This window comes from Rhipicephalus sanguineus, chromosome 2, assembly GCF_013339695.2.
Source record: "Rhipicephalus sanguineus isolate Rsan-2018 chromosome 2, BIME_Rsan_1.4, whole genome shotgun sequence".
Classification (NCBI taxonomy): Eukaryota; Metazoa; Arthropoda; class Arachnida; order Ixodida; family Ixodidae; genus Rhipicephalus; species Rhipicephalus sanguineus.
Genome location: NC_051177.1, coordinates 92038748 through 92064657, shown reverse-complemented (window position 1 = coordinate 92064657; position 25910 = coordinate 92038748). Strand labels below are relative to the sequence as shown.

At 46.6% G+C, this 25910-nt stretch overlaps 1 protein-coding gene across 1 annotated transcript in view; it reads right to left on the bottom strand.

Annotated features, from left to right (window-relative positions):
- The window catches only part of LOC119381739 (Down syndrome cell adhesion molecule-like protein Dscam2), a 104867-nt gene that overhangs the window by 16580 nt on the left and 62377 nt on the right, over positions 1 to 25910 (bottom strand). The window contains exons 6-13 of the mRNA XM_049412881.1: positions 20458 to 20796; positions 18905 to 19237; positions 11494 to 11671; positions 10074 to 10306; positions 9122 to 9283; positions 6494 to 6784; positions 3965 to 4084; positions 3046 to 3225 (exon numbers count right to left, since the gene is read on the bottom strand). Of these exons, the coding sequence (XP_049268838.1) occupies positions 3046 to 3225; positions 3965 to 4084; positions 6494 to 6784; positions 9122 to 9283; positions 10074 to 10306; positions 11494 to 11671; positions 18905 to 19237; positions 20458 to 20796 (1836 nt within the window). The remainder of the gene's footprint in view (positions 1 to 3045; positions 3226 to 3964; positions 4085 to 6493; positions 6785 to 9121; positions 9284 to 10073; positions 10307 to 11493; positions 11672 to 18904; positions 19238 to 20457; positions 20797 to 25910) is intronic.

Genomic DNA, 25910 nt, shown 5'->3' with positions numbered 1-25910 from the left:
GACGTAACCAGCGGTTCAGGAAAGCCGGCCAACTTGAGGCGTTCAACTTGGCCTTTCACGCTGTCTCCTACAAGGTGCTCGCACGACTTAGCAAGCGCCGCTCGCAAGCAGTTTTTTGCTATGCCTCGCTTTACAATCTTTGAATGGGCCGAATTATATCCCAGGATCGATTTTTTGGAACGAGGTCGGTATTCCCAGCAAATGTGGTCACTAAAGCTAATCCGCAGATCTAGAAATTGCAAACATCCCTCATTAGGCTTCTCTGACGTGAACCTGAGACCCTGACCGCATCTATCAAACAATTGCAGGACTTGCTCTGCAGCCCCCGCTCCCCCTTGAGGCGTGTTTCTTAACAACACAAGGTAATCATCCACGTACCTAAAAATCTTTGCAACACTTGCAGCGTCAACAGCTGAGGCAATACGCTTATCAACGTATGTTAAGAAAATGTCGCTTAAAATCGGTGCTATACATGACCCAATGCACACCCCATCTTTTTGTACAAAGGTGTCATTGGCGAAGGTTACCACACCTTGCCGACCATTGCAGGAGATGTTCATGCTCTCCATACTATGAAAAAAGAGGTTCGCAGCCTGAGCCGCAAACGCGTGAGTCCCGCTGGCCTCTGTCTCGCAGGCGCTGCTCTCGCTCAACCAAGGCACGACATTCGCCCGTCGAAATCGCGTGCTTTCTGCAACACATATTGCAGCAGTTTTGTTAGTCGGTGCTCTCGCAATTGAAGCAGTCGGCGGCGGAGAAATCCCGTTGCTGCACGTGGAAGCTGCACTACTCCGATGAGCCGACGCACGCTAACACGAAGCCAAAGGCAAAGAACGTAACTGCGTAAAGGTGCCTCGGCGACGCCAGCGCGGCCAGTCTACCTCTCTGGTATCGAGACGCTTTAACCATGACCTCCGATATCGCACGAAATCTCGGAGTAAGCGCTAGTAAGTGTCGATCGCGAAGCATTACTTCTTTTCACATCTCACAGATGGCGGCACCACCCCGCTCCGCCCGCCGCGAAAGAGAATGTGTGAAAGATATAAGGCGCGTTCGCGCCATGTCTAGCGTCTCTCGAGTTAGCAACGTCAGTGCTGCGCAGCTTCGCAACGCAGGGGGAGAGGGAGATTTTTGAAGCTTTGGTCTTTAAAAAAGAAGCTGATGTCAGCAGTCCCTCTTTGGCTCTCTCTGACAAGGAACTTGGCTATCTGGAAAGAAACTGATAACTCTTATGTGTTGATTAATTTTTCGGTATTAACAGGACCTTTGCGCGCATGCGCGCGCCAAGTTGTGTATATATACCTGAATGTTATGTGTAATAAAGTTTAGTTGAAGTCTAGCGTTGTCCTGTATTCCTTCTTCTCGTCCACGTCTTTTTTCGCTAGTAAACATGTCCTATTAGACAGTAGTGTGGGCACGGAAGTCATTTCGCTCACCCTGCAACGCGTCAGGCCTGACGGTGTTGTAAGAGCAACCCCGGAGATACGAGTTCTAATGTTCGCGTTGTTCTTGAATATGTTGGAATAAAACTCACATGGTCCCTTATGAATTCGCCAAAGACGACTCGGCGACGAAAACCATCCGGGGCGGCAATTTTGCCGCCACCGTTATTATCATTATCATTGGACCTTGAGAGGTCACGTGAGTGGCTGCACACTGTTTTGGTACTGAGACCGATGATGATGAATTAGCTCAGCCCTTTGTATTGGGTTGGCAGCTTTCAACCATCCACACGTTACGCAATTCACATGGTGTGACGCCTGGCGTGATTCTACTCTTCTGCCACGCAACATTACACCTGTTAACGTGACTCCTTGGCCGACATGAAGAATTCCGTCTTTTTCTAAAGTAGTTTCAAGTGGAGCCGTGGCTGTGTGGTATAATACTTGACCACAACGCAGATAACCTAAGTTCGATTCCGGCTCTGACCTTAATTTTATTTATCTGATTTTTATTAAGGATGCGTGAGTTTTTGTACCGCAGGCCACATTGTTTGAAGCCAGCGTCTGATGAGGCACTTAAGGCCTTCTTATTAAAGAACAAAATAAAGCTACCCTACCTAACGTCTAGGGTGTCTAAAAGTGTGACACGTCCACAGGTTCCCTAGAAAACGATTCCTAGGGAGATGAGAGGGGCTGGTGAATAGGATTACTCGCGCTTCCTTTCAAAATCGTCCCTGCATTGCGCAAAAATGTTGCTCGCACACTTAACAAATGCCTTTGTCAGAATGTTGGCTCCCGAATGAGACTAAGAACTGCGTCTCTTCGGGACGTTAAACTTCATAAACCTAGCGAAACCGAATGATGCTTTCTTCTTTCGTTCACAATCGATCTGACAACCGTTGCTTTAAAGGGGTCATGAACCACTTTGCCAAGTAATCGTCGAATGACTGCAGAATTTGGGTTTATCGCCTCGCGAATCGATTGTTGCAAAATTTTGTCGAATTCGTCAAGAACGAGTGGAGTTACAGGGGTTTATCACGCGCTTTAAGCGCTTTCTCTGTTCTCTCGTCCCGACGAGCGCGCTGGAAGCTACGCAAGGTGGGGGGAGGGGGGGGATTGCACAGGGGAAAGAAGTTGCGTCAATGAGCGTCATGACCTTGTGCGCGCGTGATGAAACGCTATCGCTCTCTCTCTCTCTCTCTCTCGTTGTGAATCCTGTGCGCGAGAGCAGCTCACTGGGAAATTTAGCGTACTATGAAGTGCCGCGCCGGCTCGTGGCGCCACCCCGTGGTGAAAAGCGCATATGATCCAAACGCCGCTCTTGATTTATGCGGGCTATTGGTCAATAGCATGCTACCCGCTGGCCTACGTCACAATGCGGGCGCCGGCGGCTCCGAAGAGCGTGAGTACAGGCCTCTCTATGAATAGAGGGCGCTTGAGAGCTCCGCTTCTAAACTCTCCTTGCCACGTACCACTGGAAGATTTCGCTGAGATGTTCATAGCAGTGAGTGCCATCCGCAGGATGCGTTTTCTCACCAAGCCCGGGTTGGTTCATGACCCCTTTAAAAAAGACCCGTTCCAGCGATGGCCACTTGACGCTCACCGTGAACGTCCAGCTTGACGACGGTCGAGACGCCCGGTCCGACTCCGTTCAGCGACTGGCACAGGTATCGGCCGGCGTCCGAGCGGTCAACGTCGTCGATGGCCAGTGTGCCGTTCTCCAGAACCCGAACGCGGGCACTGCTGGTGATCGTAGCAAACTGGCGGCCGCCATCCTCCGACACTGGCCTCGGCAGAGAATAAAGGAACAATACAGGAGGTACAAGAACAATGTCGTACAGTGCGCCGGCTGTATACACTTATCCCTTAAGGCGTAGAAAAAAACAACAACTTCATTTCCTCTGCTGAAAAGCACAATGTACTGTATGTACATGGAAGATCACTGTTCGGATTTGCGACATCTGCATTCATGCAAGATTTATTGTCGCACGAAAATAAATATGGACAATATGCCAATTTCACGCCTTTCATTTGCGACTGCTTTATGCCATTGATCAGCCATACCGTTAACATGTGCGGCCAAATTCGCGAAAATGTTCTTTTTCGAGCATTTTAGTTTCACAAGTTAGAAGAAAAGACTTGTAAACTACATAAGAGTAATATTCTATTGACAGAAAGTAGTACATTTTCATGTGCACGTGTATAATAACCTCCTTGACAATAACCTGCAGTCTCACATTCTTGCATACGCGAAAACTTAACCACTTCATTGTGTGCGCTGACGTACATCAAGCGGGTTCTGTCGATTTTGCATCGGAAACAAGCGCATTCGGACACCCCACTTGTGTTAAAGCACACATTCACGCACTCCTCCCGTACGCCAGCCGCTAAGCACGCTTTTTCCCTGTACGGCTCAACGTTCCGCCGCAGTAACGTTTCACTACGGTTCTGAGACAAAACCTCGCCAAGAAAATGTGACAATAGGCTAGTAGATAAGAGATTACTTCCTTCGTGGCACTCACAGCGCTCTTTCTTCCAGCGTATCACGGGCACAGGAAATCCATCTGCCTGGCAGTCGAACGTTACAGGCTGACCCATGGTCGCAGCCTTGTCCTCTGGTCGATGACGCCATCGGGGACCAACTAGGGGAGATAACAGCAGCGCTTTGAAGTCATCGTACGAGTTAAGTCATCAAAGGAATCAGGACATTCTTGAAATCGCAAATTTCAAGCCACCTGTTATCCGTTTTCACTCCTATTGCCTCGAGTCTGAGGAATCGCCCAGCTGCTTATTTTATTGCGATAGCAATTATATGGACAGTCTCGGCTGGAAAATGTCCGTCCCCGTCGCCGTCATGCACCGTATATGTATAAGTATGTATATATATATATATATATAAAAGCCCCAAAGAAAAATAATTCAGAAAAATGCTTCCGAAGCGCGGAATCGAACCAGGGGCCTCTTGCTCCGCAGCGTGTGGCGCTATCCACTACGCCACGAAACGCAGATCCTCCACGTAGCTAACGGCGAGCGTTATATACATACCCTTTACGGACTCCGGACTCCGAGACGGCAGGCGATAATAAGCGTTTCTTCATTACCAGCGAGATGGCGCTAGCAGCACGACGGGCGCATTTAAAAGTCGCCGTCGAGCTCGCTCGCTTCTTGTATTTGCGCAGCGAGAACATTGCCCTTCCGTTGTCTGCTCGCGCGGTTTTCTCGCGGTGAGGGGAAGAGGAATGTTTCACGCTTTCACCGTGATGTCCGCGCTCATGTTACCGAGCGTACGAAAGTCACTCGAGCTGAAGGGACGCCGCTAAACAAACAAACAGAAGATGAGCGCGAACTATCAAGTGTCACAGCTCGACAGTTGAAGCACGCTAGTTTCCTTCGCTGCTTCGGCCGCCTTTGCAACAGGAACGCTGCTCAAACTGAGAGTATCCACTGGCGAGCCTCACTTCGTATAGCATTAATTTCTTGCTATCGCATTCATTGCTTCGCCCTTGCGGCGAAACTGCGACTTTTTAATATCAGACACTTCCAGCACGCTGGTAGCCACATATCAGGAGGTATGATGAGTAAGACAACAATGCGTGCATTTCCTCTCTTCACAGACGTTGATATATTTAAAAAGTAATATTCATCATACTTCGAGTACCGACGCAGTGTGCTGCAGCTCATCGAGTCTGCGAGCCGAAGTGGGTCCTGAAAACTGCCTTATCAAATCGTGAACGATACCATTAGGTACTCTGGAACGAGGCGCACTCAGCGGCAGTCGTGGACCTATCACGTGACCATCACGTCACAAGCTGTGCCCTGTAACTAAAAAGTTACCCCCGCGGCCTTTCATTAGCGATCCCGCAAAGTTCCCGGAATTAGTGAAGAACAGGGTTGTTTTTGCTTCATTTTTGTCGATGTCATCGCAGCCTAGGATGGGACAACTTTCTTAGTTGTTCAAGGGAGGATAAAAGGGAATAATATCAGGGAGAGGGTGGAAGGGAGCGGGTTTTGAGGACACCAGGCAGTGATCGTGGCTACCAGGCAGTGATCTTTGTCTTTGTGCCACCAGACCCGCCTGGGCGAGGAGAATCTTCCCAGCTCTCTACCCTAGGTAAGTAACTCGGCATTGAGACAATCCGCGAAGGCAAGATAGCCACTGGTCGTTAAGAGTAACACTTGATCCCAAGAGAAGACAAGCGCGCGAGGGGGAGGCGCAATATTAGGTGAGCAGATGAGATTAAAGGAGCACTGACAAAATTTCGAAGGCGAGATAACCTGTGGGATAGATTTTTGTGGACACACACGCATCATCTACGAAATATCAACGGATAATATAGCCTAGAACATATTTAATATCACGTTTAAAGTCGCATCGCGCCACTCCACGCGAAACGCGCCTTTGGTGTCCTTGTAAACAACCAACGGCCACCTGCGTCACGAGTTTGTGTTGGCTGCCACGATTGCTGCGGGCGCTCTCTCCCACTGTCTCCTAGCAGACCTTTTCAACGGAAAGAAGGGGAGACTTGCACGGGAGTACAAAGACTGATGTCCTCGCCTCGGCAGTGCATCTTGGGGCGGGAGGGGGGTCACGTGTATTTACAACGCCTCACAGGGCATTGTAGCAGCACCCAGGAAGCCTTCGTTGAAAAGAGTTGTCGACGCTGTGCTCATGTGCACGCGGTTTTGTGTGCTCACGTAGCCAGCTATGTTTACACAGCCACCACTCTGGGTCCTGCCTCCCTCGGTGCTCTCTGAAGCCGAAACTGCGACTGGGCGCTATAAAACCGTCTCCAAATAATTAACGGTTGCGCGCTCGAGCAAACGAGCTTTCCAGCCGTGATAAGTGGGTCGTTAACTACTTATCGCAACAGAAAAAACCAAGATGTAAAATTTTGGTGTCAGTGCTCCTTTAAGGAGTTTTTGGGGTTAACGTTGCCGCAGCAAGCACAGGACCACGTTAATTGGCGTAGTATGGGAGCGGCCTTTGCCCTGCAGTGGGCGTGTGTCAGGCTGATGATGATGACGAAAACAATGCGCGGTGTTGTCAGTACCTCGCACGACCATCGTGGCGCTCCGGTTTGCCGAGGCGGCCGGATTGGAGGCCACGCACGTGTAAAGGCCGGAGTGCGCCTCCTGGCGGACGGCTGCGATGGACAAGAAAGAGGTGTAGTCGTTGGTCCGGGAGACGGTTGCGCCGAGCGCCGTCTCGTCCAGAGGCCGGCCGTCCTTGAGCCATCCGATGGAGATGGGCGGGTCCCCGTCCGACACGATGCAGGCGGCACCGGCCCGCTTGCCCTCCGTGAGGTCGTTGGGAAAATTGAACGGGCTCACCACGGGAGGCGCTGCAGTAGTACAAACATGTATCAAGATGCAATCGATCACCATTTCAAGCCTGAACAACTTGTTGTTGTTCGTTTAAACATATAAATGCACCACAGGAGTGAAACTGAAGCGGGCTAGCAATCGTCTCCTAAAAGAAACACCACCCGCTCAAAGAAGAGAGAAAGATAGTACAAAAAAAAGGATAGGAAAAAGAGAAGTGGCCGGTAAATGAAGACAAGAGAGAGGGGAGGACACGCATAACGTCACACACGATGTCCCACCCAGAGTGCGAGCACTGTAGATGAAAGTATAGTACAGCGTTTCATAAGAATTCCAGCCCAACCTTATGACCATCAAACTTTCTTGATGCGCGACCACTCGGAAACAAGAAATCGTTGAGTGCTTATCGAGCAAGATTAAGTCACTAAAATTTGCTTACCCGCACACAGTAACGCCCCAAAAGATTGTTTTGCGTCGAAATTTAAAATTCTTTAAAAGTGTGTGTGTACATCGCAACACAATGTTTTTTTTTCCTTCGTAGGAGAATTATAGAGTCCACCAAAAGGAAACAAAGTCACGTCTGTTTAGAATAAGCCGAACAAGTTGCATCGATCGTATAGTTTGAATTTTCCCTGATGTGACATGCGATAGAGAAATTGTACTTAATCAACTCTCAAGAAAACTCCAGCCTTACTGTTCATAGAAGTATAAACCAACCCGGCCAAGCCTAGTCATGGATAACAATGAGATATAACATCGCCCTCTGAACACTTCTTTTCTTTTTGAAGACGTTCCTATTCTCTTTGACGTACGCCGCATCACCGTAAATGCAGCTCAAATCTATAGTTTATAAGATTTCTCTCTTTTTTCTCTTTGGGAACATCCCCACATATCAACACATTTCATGAGGCTAACCTAATTAGAACACAATATCCATCCTTTATGGCTCAACCTTCACTGCGTACTCTTCGTCCGCGCCTCATCCGAGCCCTCGAATTCCTAAAGAACAAAAGATTACGTCGACTTGCTGCGTTCATTTGCCGATGACAGAGAAACCGCCGTTCGGAGGCGCTGTAGTTTATTCATAGAGGCTATAGAGAACACATATAACCACTTTGTAGGAAAGACGCTGTTATTGATTCGTCTCCCTACTAGCAATGGCTGATACACTTTCCGAAGGCAGAGTCATCCAAAATTCATTCGGCGTTATTTTCGTCGTTCCGTGCTCCGTAATAAACTAAAGCGCTTCTAAAAAAAGGCTTCGTCGTGATTGAAAAAAAAGAAACTACTTTAGCTGGCCGTCATCGTTTCCGGATTTTTAAAGAGTGATTGGAAAGCGATGTGTTCAGGAACTTGTTTTCCCTTCAGTCATTTCATCGTGTCAGTGTTTGAAACAAACATGCAAAAAAAAAAAAACGGCAAGATTTAAATTTTTCTTAAAAACGTGTCTTGGTAACACGAGCGTGTGATTCGGAGAACTGTAATATAAACTTGTCTGGTGTCCTGCGTAGCAGGATATACATATCGGAACGAGCCAGATTATTCTGGCGATTTGCAGTAACTCGTTTTGCAGGGGCTAGAGGCGTGAGCGCCGTCCGGAGAGTCAATTTCGATCCGAGGACCGAAACATTAGACAACCTCAGCTTTAATCATAAATCATGGCGTGCAACTATGACTCGAAGCATAAATTATTTACACGCTGTCTCGCTCTTTATTTTCTCGCAAGACTACGGTTAGCTGACTTTTGCAAGCAGCAATATTTGAAGAGTCTTCAGAGCCATGGAGCTAACGCTTGTTTGCACTCTCCGAAGAGTATTCATATCCGTTAATTTTAAGCTTCGACGCCGGCTAGGCAGCACTCTTGCTTTCCAGAAAGGAAACCGCTATCTAGTGTATGTCGTATGCTATGAGACTGAGCGTAGACTTGGCGTTGGCGCATTCATAAGTAACGATAAAATCATGTGCATTTTTTTAAAAACCATTTTAAGTAAATGGGCTTATTTTTATCTTTTGAACTGTGCATGTTTAGACATTTATGCGTTGTTGCTGCATGCCACTGTATTAGATTTTGCGGCGTCACGGGGCTCGTGAGAAGACTGTCGAATGAAATTCCTGCATTTATTTACCATAGTCAATGACGTTTTGTTCTCCATGCGACTAACACTAGCCGATGGCACCTAAGGCCACAAACCTTTCCTTTATGACGATGCCATTCGAAAACAACCTTAGGTTCGTTGGTAACAAATCTGTGCATGCGCGCTCACGTCGTTTGACAACCAGTTCAAGCTCTACAACGGCGTCATTGTTTGGGGACAAACAGAGACGTTCAATGCTACGACTACGCTGGAGTGACTTACTCATCACTCTCACAGTGAGCTCGCCACCAGCCATGTTTCCATCGGGATCTGTAGCCATGCATCCGTACGTGCCACTGTCCTGGCCGCGTTGCACTTGGTTCACCACCAGCGTGCCATTCGGAAAACTGCGTTGGCGGTGGTTCTGTGGTAGCCAACGTCCATCTGTCCATCGAAGGTCACAGGACAGCAGAAGAGAGGAGAAAGAAAGCGAGGCAGACGCAGAAGAGTCGGGATATATGAACATGTTAAAAAGAGATGGTAGGGGGAAGGGTCTTAATAAAGATGGATAAGTGGGAGCAGGTGGCAGGGAGATCTTGTACCTGGCCTAATATTTCTTCATTCTTTTCTTTTTACATTGCTTTTTTTTTGCCTTTCAGAGTGTACCCTTGAGAAAACAATCCAATTTGCTTTGTATAAGGCTTTTCTTGTCGGCAGCTGAATAAGCTCTGAAAGTATACTTTTCGTAAAGCTTGTAGTCTTTAAGAGACTAAGTGAAGGGAATTATGTCACGCTTTATCATAAGAAATCTAGCTGTTATCATTCTAGAATCACGGAACACATTTTAACAGCGCCTTCCGAATAGCCGGTTGTGATGCACTCAATACTAACGGCAGTGATCAGCGCGACAGCACGACAGTCGTTATGGTGATAACAAGTTTAGGGACTACGCTACGGTAAGTTTTTTCCCCCTCCAAATTCGGTATCTGTAATCCGGGATTATGTGAAGATTCCAGTCAATATCCTCATCAAACTTCAACACTGAGTCAAGCTCCGCACAGTTCATGTTATCACATGAGTGGGCTGAATAATAACGAATACAAAAATCAGCCAACAGGCATTATTGCATAGCCCTTTGCTCTGTTTGAGGTATCGCACGGCGGTTATCACGAGTCATAGAGGCAATGAGGAAAAACGAAATGGCGAGCACGTTGCGGTCCTTTGAGACACAGACCTTTCTTCCAAGTAACGCTGCGAATGGGATGCCCGGCTACGGGACAGTGTAGGACCATGCTGCGACCTGCCAGCGCCGTGACGTTGCCCATCGGGCGTCGCAGCACGGGCCTCCCAGGAACAATTAGGCGAGCTGAGTGCGATGCCTGGCCAGCGCTGTTGCGCGCCTCACAGGCGTACAGGCCACCGTCTTCAACCCGGACTCCCGTCAAGTTCACGTAGCTGTGCACAAGACTGATGCAAAACATCGAAATGGAAAGTTAGAATCTGGTTTTGATACATCTTCTTGAATTCGTTGATAAACTATTCTGCATGCAATAACAGATTATAAAAGAAGCTGCAACTAACCATAATCCTTATGAGAACACGTAAATGACAAGAACTCAACAACGACAGCAACAATAAAAAAGTCTTCTGAATTATGCCGTTTGTTCGCTAGGTAAACATGTGCTGATGACGCTGATAGGTGGCGGTATCGGTATTGCCGATGATTATGAGGAAAAATATACGAATAAACGAAAACGAACGGATCGAAAGTAGTCATTCAACGTTGTCTAATTTTCAAAGTGAATCCTGGCTATTCTTTCAAAAACACACGTGATTTCTTTTAGCCTGTCAATGACAAGAACAAAGATTACTCCTACGACAACAATAATGGAAATCGTAACAACGTAAAAGAGGACTAAAACACCATAAATTGAAACACTGACGCACATAGCGTCATTCGCCGACATGTACAGAGCCACGTGGAATCTATTCGGCGTTCAGCTAACCAAGCATTGTTCTTTTTTCCCTCTAAAACTTATAAAAGTGTGGCGTAAATAAGAAAGTTATGACAGCTTCGGCCACACCACTCGTTGGACAAGCTCGCAATTGCATCACGGTCAGTATATTTTGTTTTCGCGGTTTATGAACAGACATTATTTAGAATCGCAAATATTCGCATAATATCTATGTTTGTCCTATGTCAAGATCATGGGCCCATTCATAAAGCTTTCACTTCGCAAAAAATATTCACCGTTAAAAAGCTGGCTCTACCAATGAGAAGTATCGCAACACGATAGGCCTAAATTTTCTCTAAGTTAGCGATTCTAACGTGAGATGAATCTTGTGCATAGTCTTTGTAAACAGAATGCGTATCTTATCGTTTTAGCAAATAATGGGCTAGAACTTCTGCTAAAAAATATGTCGCGCTCGCTGCAAGCAAACGAGGTCACCCTGCAGTATTCGCATAAGCACTTTTAAGTGACGCCCGAAGCATGCAAATAGATAACACGCAGTTATATGTCATCACAGTGCAGATATAACGGCAACGAGAAGGGCGTACGTCGATACGTTGAGAATCGGTATTAATTCTGACGGCCCGACGGCAGCAGCGTCTAAGAGCACTAGCAGAACGGGCCCCTATAAGGTCGGCTCACCGTTCACTGCTGACGTAATCGCCTACTCGCACGTTGTAGCTCTCCGGCACGGAGTCTCCGTCCAGCGCCCACGTCACTTGCGGCAGTGGGTTCCCGGAAGCTGCGCATCTCAGCGACACGGTGCTGCCCGGCACCGCCAGAAGCTCGGAGAACACGTGATTCAACACAGGAGCATCCTCTGCGAAAACACGATAAGTAGCAACAACGCCATAAAAAAAGAATAGAAAACTCAAGTCATTATATTCAGACTGAATGAAAACAATGCGGTTGTTATAACAGCCACTAGCCAACAATAGCAATCACTGGCCATGATTTAGCAACACTAGCCGACATTTGTCAATATTTAGCCAACACCAGCAATCCTTTAGCCAGCTAGCAACAGCCGATATTAGCCGACATCTAGTCAACGTTATTTATTGCCCGCATTAAGCGGGTCAATATGGTACTCTTCACGAAACCTCCACGTATCTTTCAAAATGAACACTGTAGAGTATATTTCGATGTTATAATAGTTTTATATGATAGTTTTGTATGTTCTACTTTACGTCACTAAAATTTTTCTTTGCTAGTTTTAGCTTGTAAGAGTATTTTATCGCGACCGACACAATGCTTTAGAACACGCATTCATATAATGTTCCGCATTAAGGAACAAGGAATTCCCTGCGGTTTTAATAAATAACGTTAGCACAGTCCTTTAAGTTAGCCAACAACACGATGCCATCACCCACCTAAATTCTCCTCTCGAGTTTACTGTCACTGTTCGTTAGGCTACTGCAAACAAATTCTGCGTGTTCAAGGAAAGATAAAGGCGCGGAGAACGAGTCTTTACTTCTATTGGCACAGTAAACTCTCGACTGGGCCTTAGGCTTCGCAACTCGTTCAATGCATGAAAAGAGGAGGCGTCATCTTAGATGTGCTTTTACGACCTGTTCCTTAAATCTTAGCCGTCCATTTGTTTCCTGCACATCAGCGTGTTTAGAATGTGTTTGTGATTAATGGGGCTTAAAAAAACGCTGTTCACTATTTTGTTTCGTGTGAGTCATTACACACAAGAAGTTTCCTAGACTAAACAAAGCTTAGCGTGTCTTTTTTTTTCTTTTTCTTTAGCGTGTCTTGTAACTGTCGTTACAAGAAAGTACGGCAAGCTTGTCACCCCGTTCGTTTTCGAACTAAAACAAACTCATCAGCCATAAAATAAAAAAAATATATATGTATAATGAAACCGAACAAGGCACGCCCGCCGCTCTCCCTATATAACACGACGGCTAATCTTGTTGCCTCGCCTCGCGTTTCCGTGCGAAGCTAATACCGAGACCTACGCCGGGGCACACGCCACAGAACTTGGGCTCAAAACAAAGTGTGTCCGCCTCAAAGCTCCTAAATTCAATTAACCGCGGCTCGGTGCTACTGGAATACAAGAGGCGCTGCTCCGCGCGGCGAAAGCGAGAGAGCCGGGGTTCCGCCTCCTGGCAGCTTGCTTCGCCAGACAGCCTGCGCCCCGACTGCGGGCCCTGTTTGCATCAATCGACGCGACCCGGTCGACTGGTCGTGCGGGGAACACGCCAAGCACGGAACTGTAAGAAAAACTGTAGCTGCACCGCTACCCTGGCATCACGTGCCTGCTGTCTTCAGACGTATAGAGAGAGAGAGAGAAGGCTAAAGGAAAGGCAGGGAGGTAAACTAATTCACGCCAGGTTTGCTACCCTACACCAGTGGGGAAAAAAGAGAGCAAGCGATGCGCGCGCGCACACAAGACCGACCGTTAATCGCGGAATGAATCGCAGACAGAGACTGGTTGTCTTGAGAAAGTGCAGTAGCAGGGCAGCCGACGCTCCTGCACCTTCTCACGACCTGGCTTCCTTATTTCGAGTTATTTTATCTCTTATAAACAAGTACCTGCTGTAACACCCTGAAACAAAGATTATCTGGGACAGCTATCTGCGAAGCGAAACGAACCAGCTGGTTCCCCCTGTTTACTGATGGTCACACTTCTCTGAATGCTTGGGGGGAAAACGCATCGAGAAAGGCAAGCTCCACCAATTCCTCGAAGGCATCTAACGTATCTTTGCAGTAGCAAAAAAGGTCCATTTGGAACTCGACAATGACGTTGACACAATACGGACAATATATATACAATCGTCTGTCTAAACCATTTATGTCATGCCGGGCGACACCAGCCTTTAAATGGAGTGAGCGCATTAAGCCTCCTGGAATGTGAAGGTGACATTGACTAATAGTTCGAGCATTGGATGGTCATACCAGGGTGGAGATGCCACGGAAACTAGCAGGACATTTCTTGTATTTTCTTTTATTTAAATAAAAAATAATTGAAAGAGTTGTCACCTTTTCCGGGCGGCGGCTGCTCCCTTCCAATTGCATACTGAAGACCTTGGCAAACGCCTCTTCCGCAGTATATGAAGCACAACGCTCCACAAATTTAGGCAAAAGCTTAGAGTAGAACACGCAAAACAGGCACCAATAGGCGTAGGAAAAAAGACAGAGACGTAAACGAGCTGTGTCTTTATCATTACAAAGGAAAAGCGAATAACAAAAATTTATTCACACCAAACATGTGATCTGTGTGCCTTCTACCCACAGAGGTGCTCTCTTTTCAACACTCAACTTTCTGGAACTTTCTTACTGTTATTGCGTGGATAAATCAAGACATTGATTCTACCGCCAAGGCTGATGACTACATTCCGAATGATCTATGCGGGATACCTCTCTTACGTAAATGGCCGTTAAATGATCACACCAACTGTTATCACCCGCGTGGAAGACCGTCCGTACGTCTCGTTTCGATTCTTTCGACTACCAGAACCTTCGGAAACGCTGTTTCGGGGGCTGCGGTAGAAGCGATTGCCGAGTCCGTAAATCCGTGGTTGCACTTCAATAGGTAAAGCCTTCAGATTAATATGAAGTCTTACCGAGGAAAAAAATATGTATTATACAAGGCACATGTTGGAATCTCTTGTAATAAGAGATGCATTCGATAGGCTGCATACGATGAATAGCCTGTCGCTATACAAGACTTCTTTCGAACATGCTTCTAGTTTCTTACAGCCGCCGACGCGAGTTCAATTTGTATGAATGACGACAGCTGCTATTGCTGAGTTCTGGGTGCTTTATGATTTCAAATGCGAAGCATTTCTTAGCGAACCTCAGGCACTTTGGCCGTTTCTATCTATCTATCTATCTATCTATCTATCTATCTATCTATCTATCTATCTATCTATCTATCTATCTATCTATCTATCTATCTATCTATCTATCTATCTATCTATCTATCTATCTATCTATCTATCTATCTGTCTGTCTGTCTGTCTGTCTGTCTGTCTGTCTGTCTGTCTGTCTGTCTGTCTGTCTATCTATCTATCTATCTATCTATCTATCTGTCTGTCTGTCTGTCTGTCTATCTATCTATCTATCTATCTATCTATCTATCTATCTATCTATCTATCTATCTATCTATCTATCTATCTATCTATCTATCTATCTATCTATCTATCTATCTATCTATCTATCTGTCTATCTGTCTATCTGCCTATCTATCTATCTGCCTATCTGCCTATCTATCTATCTGTCTATCTGTCTATCTGCCTATCTATCTATCTATCTATCTATCTATCTATCTATCTATCTATCTATCTATCTATCTATCTATCTATCTATCTATCTATCTATCTATCTATCTATCTATCTATCTATCTATCTATCTATCTATCTATCTATCTATCTATCTATCTATCTATCTATCTGTGTCTGTCTGTCTGTCTGTCTGTCTGTCTGTCTGTCTATCTATCTATCTATCTATCTATCTATCTATCTATCTATCTATCTATCTATCTATCTATCTATCTATCTATCTATCTATCTATCTATCTATCTATCTATCTATCTATCTAGCCGCCTACGTCTGGGCGCTCTCCTGGTCGTCTCCATAACTTGAAATATACCAAAATTGGCCTAGCAGGCGATCAGTGTATGGCGAACACGATTCACTGGTCGCGACACCAATAGCGCAAAATACCTGTCGCCTACGTCATGAAACCCTTTCTCTCAGTCACGTGTGGCACATACCCGTAAACCAGAGTTAATTTTATGCGAGTATGTGCCACAGGTGATACAGAGTCTCAGCCAACACAGTAACCGCGAACACACACATTGACACGCAAGGAAAGTGATAATAATAATAATTGTTGGGGTTTTATGTCCGAAAACCACGATACGATATGAGAGACGCCGTAGCGAATGGCTCCGGAAATTTTCACCATTGGGAATTCTTTAACGTGCACCGAGATGACACAAAACACGGGCATCTAGCATTTTGCCTCTATCCAAATGCGACCGCCGCGGCCGGGATCAAACCCGTGACCTTCGGGTCAGCAGCCGAGCACCTTAACCGTTACACCACCGTGGCGGACGCAAGGAAAGTGAGGAAACTGAATACAGAACACCCCTGGAAGACGCTCAAGTACCATCCACTCGTCCACCTGGTCCGCAACGTGGACCACGGGGATTACGCAAAAACCGGCGTCAATGCTTCCTACAATAAATCTACTGAGAGGACCAGGCCTCTCATCATTACCGGTGTCGTGAACATTGATTTAAGACCCAAAAATGCTTGGTCCTTATATTGCGTGAAAGACGGATTAGATGTGTAGAGAGCATCAAAAGACCTCGCTGCCACGTCCACGACAGGAGGCATCATAGATCATTTCATCGTAAGAGGCACCCAGGATTTCCACCAGCTGTACTATACCTCGCACTTCACTGCAATTAGACCCCTCGTAACCGCGATCACGAAGGGATCCGATTAACAAGTGCGGTCCAGCTGCTGGTGCTCATTAATCTTGGTGGTGATGACCTTGTTCGAGAACTGTCAAGAACCCCTTCTACACATGCACACGGGTTCGTGAAGCGTGCGTGCAATCTCCGTCATAACGGACAAGTATAAGCATTACAACAGTAACTGTGACTATAACGTACGTGCAGTGCGCCTGCGCGTGCCATTCGGCTGTGTATATATCTAGGGAAACTTTCCTGAATGCAGCTTAGTTGCGAATTACACCTGTTCTGTGTGTCTGTGTTCCTTCTTTGTCCTGTTCGGATTCGCGCTATTCAATATTGATGAATATAAGCACTACATATCAGTTTACCGCGTGTGGTGTTGGTAACACCCATGTGTCTGTTGCCATCGCTACGCAACTGTAAACAGCTGGTCATATAATAGATATGCGACTCTTCAACAAATGAGTGTGCGTATACTACTTCCATATTTCTCTAGCGTTATTCCGTAACGTTTCGCTCAATGTGAAAAATTACGCTACAGTCACAATCCCGCGCATGCTTCGCCTAACATCGATTCCCACGGTACGTGGGATCTGCCAAATTTCTTTAAACTATATTTCTATGGCTTCAAAGTTGTCGACGTGACTGGATTTGGAAATGGTTAGAGATGGCAAAACTATTCATAAAAAGTAAACGAGTTGCATTATTAATTACTTTTCTAATATTTTCGTTAATGTAATTGAATTGTATAACAAATTACAACTGGCGGAAAGTAATGACATTACAATACTTTTGCTTTTTTAACGTCATGGAATCACCTTAAAATTTAACAAAAAAGTTCATCCTTCGCGCACTAACTCGTATACACCTTATTTACAGCACATATACATTGAAATCTCGGAGATTCTTGTTCGTCTAGTCACGCTTGAGGTTTGTCCCTCACATTAAAGGGGTCATGAACCACTTTTCCAAGTAATGATCTAATGGCCTCAGTATCGGAGTGTACTGCCTCCCGAATCGATTGCCGCAAAAATTTCTCGAATCCGTAAAGAATCAGCGGAGTTACGGGGGTTTGGCGCACGCTCCCAGCGCTTTCTCTTTTTTCTCGTGCCGGCGAGCGCACTGGAAGCTAGACAGGGAGGGATGGCATGGGGGAAAGAAGTTACGCCAGCGCGCGTCATGAAACGCGATCGCTCTCCCGCTGTGATTCGCTTGCGCGAGTGCGGCTACCGTGTACTGAGGAGTGCGGCGCCGGCCAGTGGCGGCACCCCGCGGCAAGAAGCGCATCTGATCCGAACGCCGCTCTCGATTTACGTCGGCTATCGGCCAATAAGCATGCTATGTCCCTTGCGACGTACAGCGGACAGACGCCCCGCCCACCGACGAGAGTGAGAACCGGCCTCTGTTTGAAAAGAGGGTGCCTGGGGAAACGGCAACTTCGCGCTCCGCTTGTGGCCATTACGCGGCGCGCACGACTGTAATATTTGGCAGAGCAGTTCATAGCCGTGTCAGCTTTCCGCAGGATGTGTTTTTTCAATCAGCCCAAGGGGTGCTTCATGACCCCTTTAACATGTCCTTGTCATTTTCCGTGCCTGTTTTCCTTAGTTTCTTATGCCATAAAGCAAGCGGACATGCTATATTTTAGTCAAAAGTAATTGGGTAACTAATGAGTAAATTTCTTTAAATTACTCGCTGAAATAATTTCATTACATTACTCGTTACAGCTGAAAGTAATTTAATTACTCTAATTTCATTAGTGCCAAGTATGTAAATGGTCATCTGCAACATCGTCGCAGGATTTCAATAAGCTTGCTCCCTCGAGGTAAACCTAAGACTTGGGCAAAGGAAAGGAAATCACAGTTTCACCGCAAGGGCGAAGCGATGCATGCGATAGCAACAAATTGTAATGTTATACGAAGTAAGGCTGGCAGCTAACTCTTTTAGATCCAGTCTCACGGAACTCTGCAAAACGCTGGCGTAAGAGAGTACGGTCGCTCCAGGGACACATTGGGATTTCTCAGTCTCTTCGCATTGAGAGCGCAGCATGTAGAAGGGTATACGAGCCGTCCGCTTATGCCTGCCAAGGTAGCCCCCTCCCCCTTCCCGCGTCTTTTCATGCTCGTTTATGACGGGCTAGGCGTTCCTCTCTGCTTGAGCAGCAGAGAGCATGTTATCGCATGTTATAGAGAGCAGCATGTTATCGCATGCGCCCTCCGTGGGACGGAGATGGGCGGGCTCATTTGATCTCTGCGTCAGCCGCGTTCGTCGCCCCCGCTCGAGCACTTTTCTTTAATTACTGAACTTCATACGGAATGTGACGGTGACGCCGACGGCAAAAACCTGTCGAAAGTGTCCATATAATTACTATCGCAATAAAAAAGAAAGAAATTTGGCCTTAGGGCGTCACGCTTAACTTCGGTCGCGGGATCGAATCCCGGCCGCGGCGGCTGCATTTTCGATGGAGGTGAAAATGTTTGAGGCCCGTTTACTTAGATTTAGGTGCACGTTAAAGAACCCCAGGTGGCCGAAATTTCCGGAGCCCTCCACTACGGCGTCTCTTTGGGACGTTAAACCCCAGATATTATTATTATTACGCTTAACTTCGACACTTCCCTCTCACCTCGGACGATGATTTCCGCGCTTCCTTGGGCAGAATCGTCTGCGTTGAAGGCGAGACACTGGAACATGCCGCTGTCCTGGCGCTTCGCCGAGACGATGCGCAGCACGTCACGGGAGAGGAGCCTCACCCTCGCCGAAGAAGTCGGCGAAAGCGCATCGCCACTGATTCCGTCGCGGCCAGGTGATGCGGAAAAGAGTGGCCGCCCGTTGCGAGTCCACAACACGCCGTGCACCGGCTGCCCGGACACTCGGCAGGTGACGTTGATGCTTCTGCCGGCGTCCACTACTTGCGCGGCCGGCTCCACGTGAGCAGACAGCGAAGCTGGTGGGAAAAACGGCGCGGATAAGTGACGTCACGGTATGAAACGTATATCACGACTCTTACGCGGCTACGCAGTGCGATCAACGTGTTCGATGTTGTCACGTGGTTGTGACGGTGAAGAAACGAGCAGACAAACCTGTAGAGATCTAGTTATTTAGTAAACGAGCTTGTTTGCAACAAAAGACGCACTCAAAGTCCAAAGATTGCATGTTGCGAAGGTTGCAGGCTCGGTCCCTGCCGGCGGCAAGTTGTCTTTTCGTCCACTTTACTTTTTTCACATTTATGTCACAATTACTACAATACACTTACAACAGTACAATTGATGTCCCCTATAGCTTCATTGCCTTCATTATGTGCTGGTGTCCATTATGGTTGTGTCAAACAAAAGAAACGGGCCCGTCCGAATTCCCTTATTTCAAAAGTACAAGAAAGTAGCATCGGCAGTGACAATGATAGCGGCTATAGCACGGTCGTCGGTAGTCGACAGTCTGATCATCGGGGAAACACGTTGCATTTTATGCATGCGTGATCAAATATTTCAGCGTTATCGCAGGTGCTCGCGGTATACCGAATAAAATTCACTATTCGACTGGCATGCAATCTTATCAAAACGTTAAAAAAATCGTGAAGGTTCCTACACTTTCTCGCGTAGCCTGTGCCGAGCGATAGCGCTTGCCGAGTTTTAGCCACTCACACACGGTCAGGATAAAAAGAAAACAAGCATGCGTAACAATATTGCCAAATTGTAAGCTTTCAATGAATTCTGAGAATCGTTGCAGCACTACAGTGATCAGGAAAGGTTTTGCATATCGGCGTGACATAAATTCCCGAGAGAAGAAATGGCCAGCAAATAATGCTAAAGTAAGGAAACGCACGTAAGATTTTTTTTCCATTTACCGATAAATGCATCGTCCTTCTTTTAATATTATTATTATTGTTATTGCACTAGTAAAGGACAATTAAAATTTAATTTCCTGCATTGCCAGGTCGGTAGCACGGACATGGTTTCCGCTTTTCTATGGAGCACAGGTGCCACCAACGTTACCCGGGCCTGCGAGTTTGCTTGATCCGGCAGCGCCATTAGAGCACCAACCAGAACACCTGTGCCCGTAATCACAAAACGTTCTTAGGCAAGGATCTTTCGTAAAGTGTCTTCAGCAAAAGCAGCCTGGCCGACGGTAAAAAACCACTTGGTAGCGACACGCTTCGCGAATTAGATCCCTGACCCTTACCGGAAATGTGTACTTCCGTATAGACCTTTTCTTGTCCGGCCGAGCTGTTGGCAACGCAGATGTACTTCCCACCGTCCTTGACACTGGCTGCCCGTATCACCAGCACCGACCCACCGAACCGGAGCAGCATTCTATCCGATGACCTCAAGGGAATGACGTCACCGCCGAGGCCCGAACCCGAAGTCGGTCTCTTGTGCATGCGGTCGGTGACACGAAACCACGAGTAAGCAGGGGGCGGATGGCCCTGAGCAACGCACGGCAGTGCGGCTTCTTGCCCCTGCACCACATGCACCAGCCTACGGGTCTCCGTCATGCGAGGTGCAAGATCGCTCACAGGTTCTGCGAAAAGAACAATCAATAGTGAGCGAGGGCAACACGAAAGAGTGCGAAAAAGATAGAGAAGCAAGGAAAGGCACGCAGCTTAACGAGATGCACATCCTATTTGGTATCCTTAATTAGGGCAAATGAATAAATGAGTGAATAGAAAGAAAGAACGAGAAAGAGAGAACACGGGTCAAGCGCACACACGATGGTGCTCGCAAAGTCTACAAGCGGTCGCAGAGACCTATCGACTTAGAGTACACAAGCAACGACTTTTCGTGACAACGACGCACGTGGTAACAGTCCGAAACTTCGACTCACTTTCACGACAAAAATGTTCTTTTAATTTGTTCAGCGATTCGAAAAGCAAGGCCTATAGGCTGTTATAAATTCGTTAATAAGATCCCATACACAAAAAAAGCCTTGTTTTTATAAAAATATCAACGGTTTGCAAGTTTGCGCCTCACGCAAAAATGAAGTCTACCTTTCTGTACTCCATCATCTTAACAGTAATAGACCTGGCTTCGTGTTTTCTAGGTCTGTAGGGATTCATAGGATCACTGTCGTGAGTCGTGTTTAGCCCGTATATACGAGTTGTCTATACGTTGTCTATATTATCTCTATTTTGAGGCTCGAGCTTGGAACTGCTGCACCTTCTCGGCCCGTGGCAAGACAGCGGTTGCGCGATGCGCAACACCAAAGCGCTGTTGGTGTTCTTGAGGAACACTGGACTAAACCAAAGTTTGTGAATGACTCCTTTGTGTATGTGACTTTATGCGTATGTGACTGTACGTACCATGTGTTTGTGCGTGATTCATTGTATATACCATAGTCATCACCTGACACCCGGACTAGCAAGCCAGGCGACAAACCAGGCTAACCTCTCCGGGATTTTCATTAAAGATTATTTTCTCTCTATCTCTCTATTTTGAGCTGTTAACAGCGTAATCACGTCACTTGACTCCACGTTTAACTTACACAATCTGTTCCCTTTAACTGGTTTGGTTCCGTGTCGCCTTTCTATAGCTTTTTTTTTTTCATTTCGCTATGCGTTCAATCTATATCCAATTGAGCAGCCGGGGCTGCCTAAAGCACCCCATAACTTTCAAGTATCGTGTACTTGAAAAAAAAAACAAAAAAAGCACCACTCAGGAAAAATATCACCCGCGCAACAATGGCTTACAGCCCAGTGGCTTACATTGCAACAGAGGTAAGCATTTCCCGGCGAATGGTCCTCACGGTGTTAGACTTTATTGTAGACGATACAAAAAAGACACATTCTACACTGGCTAAAAGGTCGCGCCCAAAAGTGCACTTAAAAGTCCCTGTACTTACTCTCTCGAATTTAAAGAAAGGGAAACAGATAGGGGAGAGAGGTTATTGGCAGCGCTTTCCGTTCTCTGCTCAATTACCTCGAACATCGTGGAACGGGGTTTCCAAAACGACCCAACGTACGTTATTCTACGTCCCTTCGTCTTGTGCCCTTTGAACTAAGCCCTGAATCAGTGAACGGCAAATGGCCCCGAACGACTTCGTAGCTGGATTTTCTTCGTTTATTTCAAGGTGGGCCCGCCTGAAAGCCCTGCGAATCACTATAGCCGCTCTCTTTATGGCTCATGCTCTCCGAGGTATCTATTTAAAGCAGCCACTCAAATCGGCTCGACCAGCGAAGGCCCTATTGAACACCGGTCTGCGGCTGATTGGCTCGACCCCTCCGCGGCTCGAGAGGCGACGGCGGCACTTCACGTGTAAAGCGACTCGAAACTGCTACGCGTGCTCTACGTTGATTGGAAGCGAGGCTTCGGAGCGGACGGATGTGCCTTTGAAATTCAGTACAAAAGAACCGGGGCTGCTTTTAAAGTTATGACAAAAGAGTCTAGCACTACGACATGACATGACAAGGCGGTAAGGATCTTCTGCGTGTTTCGTAATTACGAACGTCCAACAGAAAGGTTCGCCGCAGTGTAGGTTTGTATCTTCGCGATTGATAAGCAAGCCAATATAAACGTAATAGCGCCATACGGCAGCGTTAGGAAAGTATTTGATATATCATTGACGCGGACGGTACCCTATATGATGGACATTCATTGACCCAGAGGCCCCTGTTCACAGAAATCCTTTATTGCGATAGCAATTATATGGACAGTCTCGGTTGGTTTTTGCCGTCGCCGTCGCCGTCGCCACCGTTATGCACCGTATATATATATATATATATATATATATATATATATATATATATATATATATATATATATATATATATATATATATATATATATATATAGACGCATTAGACGGCATTAGACGGCTAGACAACGGAGAGTAGCGTCTTTCAGCATGCTAACGGCGAGCTATTTATATACACCATTTATTTCAGTGTGCTTTCTTACTCACCAGCGAGGTGGTGCGAAGTGCGCGAGGGGCGCGCTTTAAAGGTCTTCGCCCTACGGGGCGTGGTCGCCTGCGTGTGCGCCTCGTGGAGAGAGCAGGGGGGTTGTATGCCTTGTGCTTTCGCCGCGATTTCCGCGCTGAAGTTAAAGAGCGTACGAAGGTCACCTCGCTCGCTGCAGCGGCCGCGTTTGCGAAGCGAGCACGCTGTTCAAACAGAAATAAGTAACAACTGTGACACTTGAGAGTTCGCGCTCGCCCTGTGTGTGTTCTTTTCCTTCGTCCTTTGCGCTTGAGCGACGCGCTGGAAATTTCGAGCTGCTTTCTGTTCTCCGCGTTACATTTCAATTTGTTGCTATCCCAATCATTGCTTCTCCGTTGCGGCCAAACTGTGACTTTTTGTTTCTAGTTTTCCCATTGCCTAAAACCCTCCCCTCCTTCCGAGCGCATACAGTAGCAAAGCAACCTGCCGTTTATCTATCTATCTATCTATCTATCTATCTATCTATCTATCTATCTATCTATCTATCTATCTATCTATCTATCTATCTATCTATCTATCTATCTATCTATCTATCTATCTATCTATCTATCTATCTATCTATCTATCTATCTATCTATCTATCTATCTATCTATCTATCTATCTATCTATCTATCTATCTATCTATCTATCTCGACTCTCACGCGACTTCGTGTTCTTACTTCTGCTATTGTCTATGAAGATCTTAATAAAACATAATTTTTCTAGTCCTGAGAGTGAAAGTGGGTTTCGCAACTTTATAGGCAACCTCATTTTTCACTGGTTGCGTAAGGCGCACTGCTGCTCTTATTACTTTTTTTTTTCGAAATACAAGAGCAAAAGAACGTGATACTGCCCAGTTTGCCCAGCTCACTTCCTTTTTTTTTTTTTAACACGAAAGTGCTTTATGCCGGGGTCCACCAAGACTTTAGTGGCGTATTTCGTCACGGATACGCCATTGGTAAAATGAATGATGAGAAAGAAAAAAACAGTAAGAAAAAGTTCCCCCACAGAGAATCGAACCTACGACCGCTCGGTCCGCGAAGATAAGCGCCCGGCGCGCAACCAAATAAGCCACCGAGCAAGATGCGAGACTCTCCACAAACGCGCCTTGTATCTTTCACACAGTCTCTCTCGCACAGTGGTCTCTGCTGGCTGGGCAGGGCGGTGCAGCCGTCTGTGAGCGGTGAAGAGAATTATTGCGGCATAGTACTTACTAGCGCCGATAGAGAGCAATTCGGCGACGGCGCAGTTAAAACGTGGCCTCCGATAAACCTGCTGACGCGCACTCCTGGAGGACATGATTAAAGCGCCTCGATACCAGCGAAAAACACTGGCCGCGCTAGCATCGGGGAGTAGCCATACACGCAGTTACGTTCTTTGCTTTTCGCTTCGTTTCAACGTGTGACGGCTCGTTGTCGGAGTAGTGCACCTTCTACATGCACCAACGCTGTTCCTCCGCCGCCGACTGCTTCCAGTGCGATAGCACCGACTGATAAAACTGCTGCAATAAGCGCTGCAGAAAGGCAACGGTGGAGCGAGACAGAGGCTAGCGGGACGTGGAACGCATGCGCGAGTTCGTGACTCAAGCTACGAACCTTTGCCTCCCGCGTTGCTGAAGCGCAGTGTGGTAGTCTACGCATAAGCACAGGCGTAGGTTACTCTATTGCTCAGGAGCGCACATCGTGCCGTTTCTCTCCTTAATTGACAACGCTTTGAAGAAGTGCACATCGAGTACCAGTGTTTATTATGTGCTTGTTGATGTCATCTTTGCGCGCAATTCACGATACGCTGTGTCCAGGTATACTTTAACAACTTCAGCTACCCCAGCGGTTAAATCATGATCGTGGGCTTTAGTCGTCGGGATGGAGATGTGCCACTAGGCGTCAATGCGGGTGCATCCACGTCAAACGGTGCTATAGCTGCCAAACACGAACAGACGTTGTACAAGCTCTCATATATCACTACGCAATAAGCACTATACTTCTGTGAAGACACTTCACTTTCGTGTTATACCGATTCCTTAGACGGAGGGATCAGCCATGTTTTTTTTTTATTTTGCTTTACTGTAAGTAACACTGTAAAAATTTCAATAGGTATTCTCTATAACTTCGCAAAGTGCAACTGCAATGTAGGACGTATGCCGTAAAATATTTTGAAATAAGTTCCCACTTTTCTTTCGAGAAATCATACAAGTGTACTACTGCCACGAACTATACATTTAGACAAGGTATTAAAAGCGAAACTACGACTTACACAGCGAGCCGTTTCTTCGGGAGGGATGATATAGGTTTAAATCAATTGATTAAGACGAAGCACCGGCTAGTGTCGTTCGAGTGGAAGGCCCGCAGGAAATAAATACTGCCGTAAGGATTTTGGTGTCTCAAAATTTCGGACACACCAAAATAGATGGAAAATAGGGAACGAAGCAAAATGGCAACGAGAAATGCGCGAATGCGGCGCTCCAGCTTCGAAGCAAACAACGCAGAGAAAAGTGGCGGTTAGCGATTAAATACCAAGAAATGGGAACGAAAGGAAGTCCGGAAATGCTTTTATATTATTTGCGATACCATAAAGGCCAGAACTGCGTCTGCGTAAATACTTTGGGCATTGCAGGAGAGAAATGAAGTGCCTGTACGGCAAAAGTAGTAAACTTTGGAAGACTTAGTTTCTTCACCGAGACAAACAAAGCTTATGACGACTATATATTCCGTTTGAAAAAGC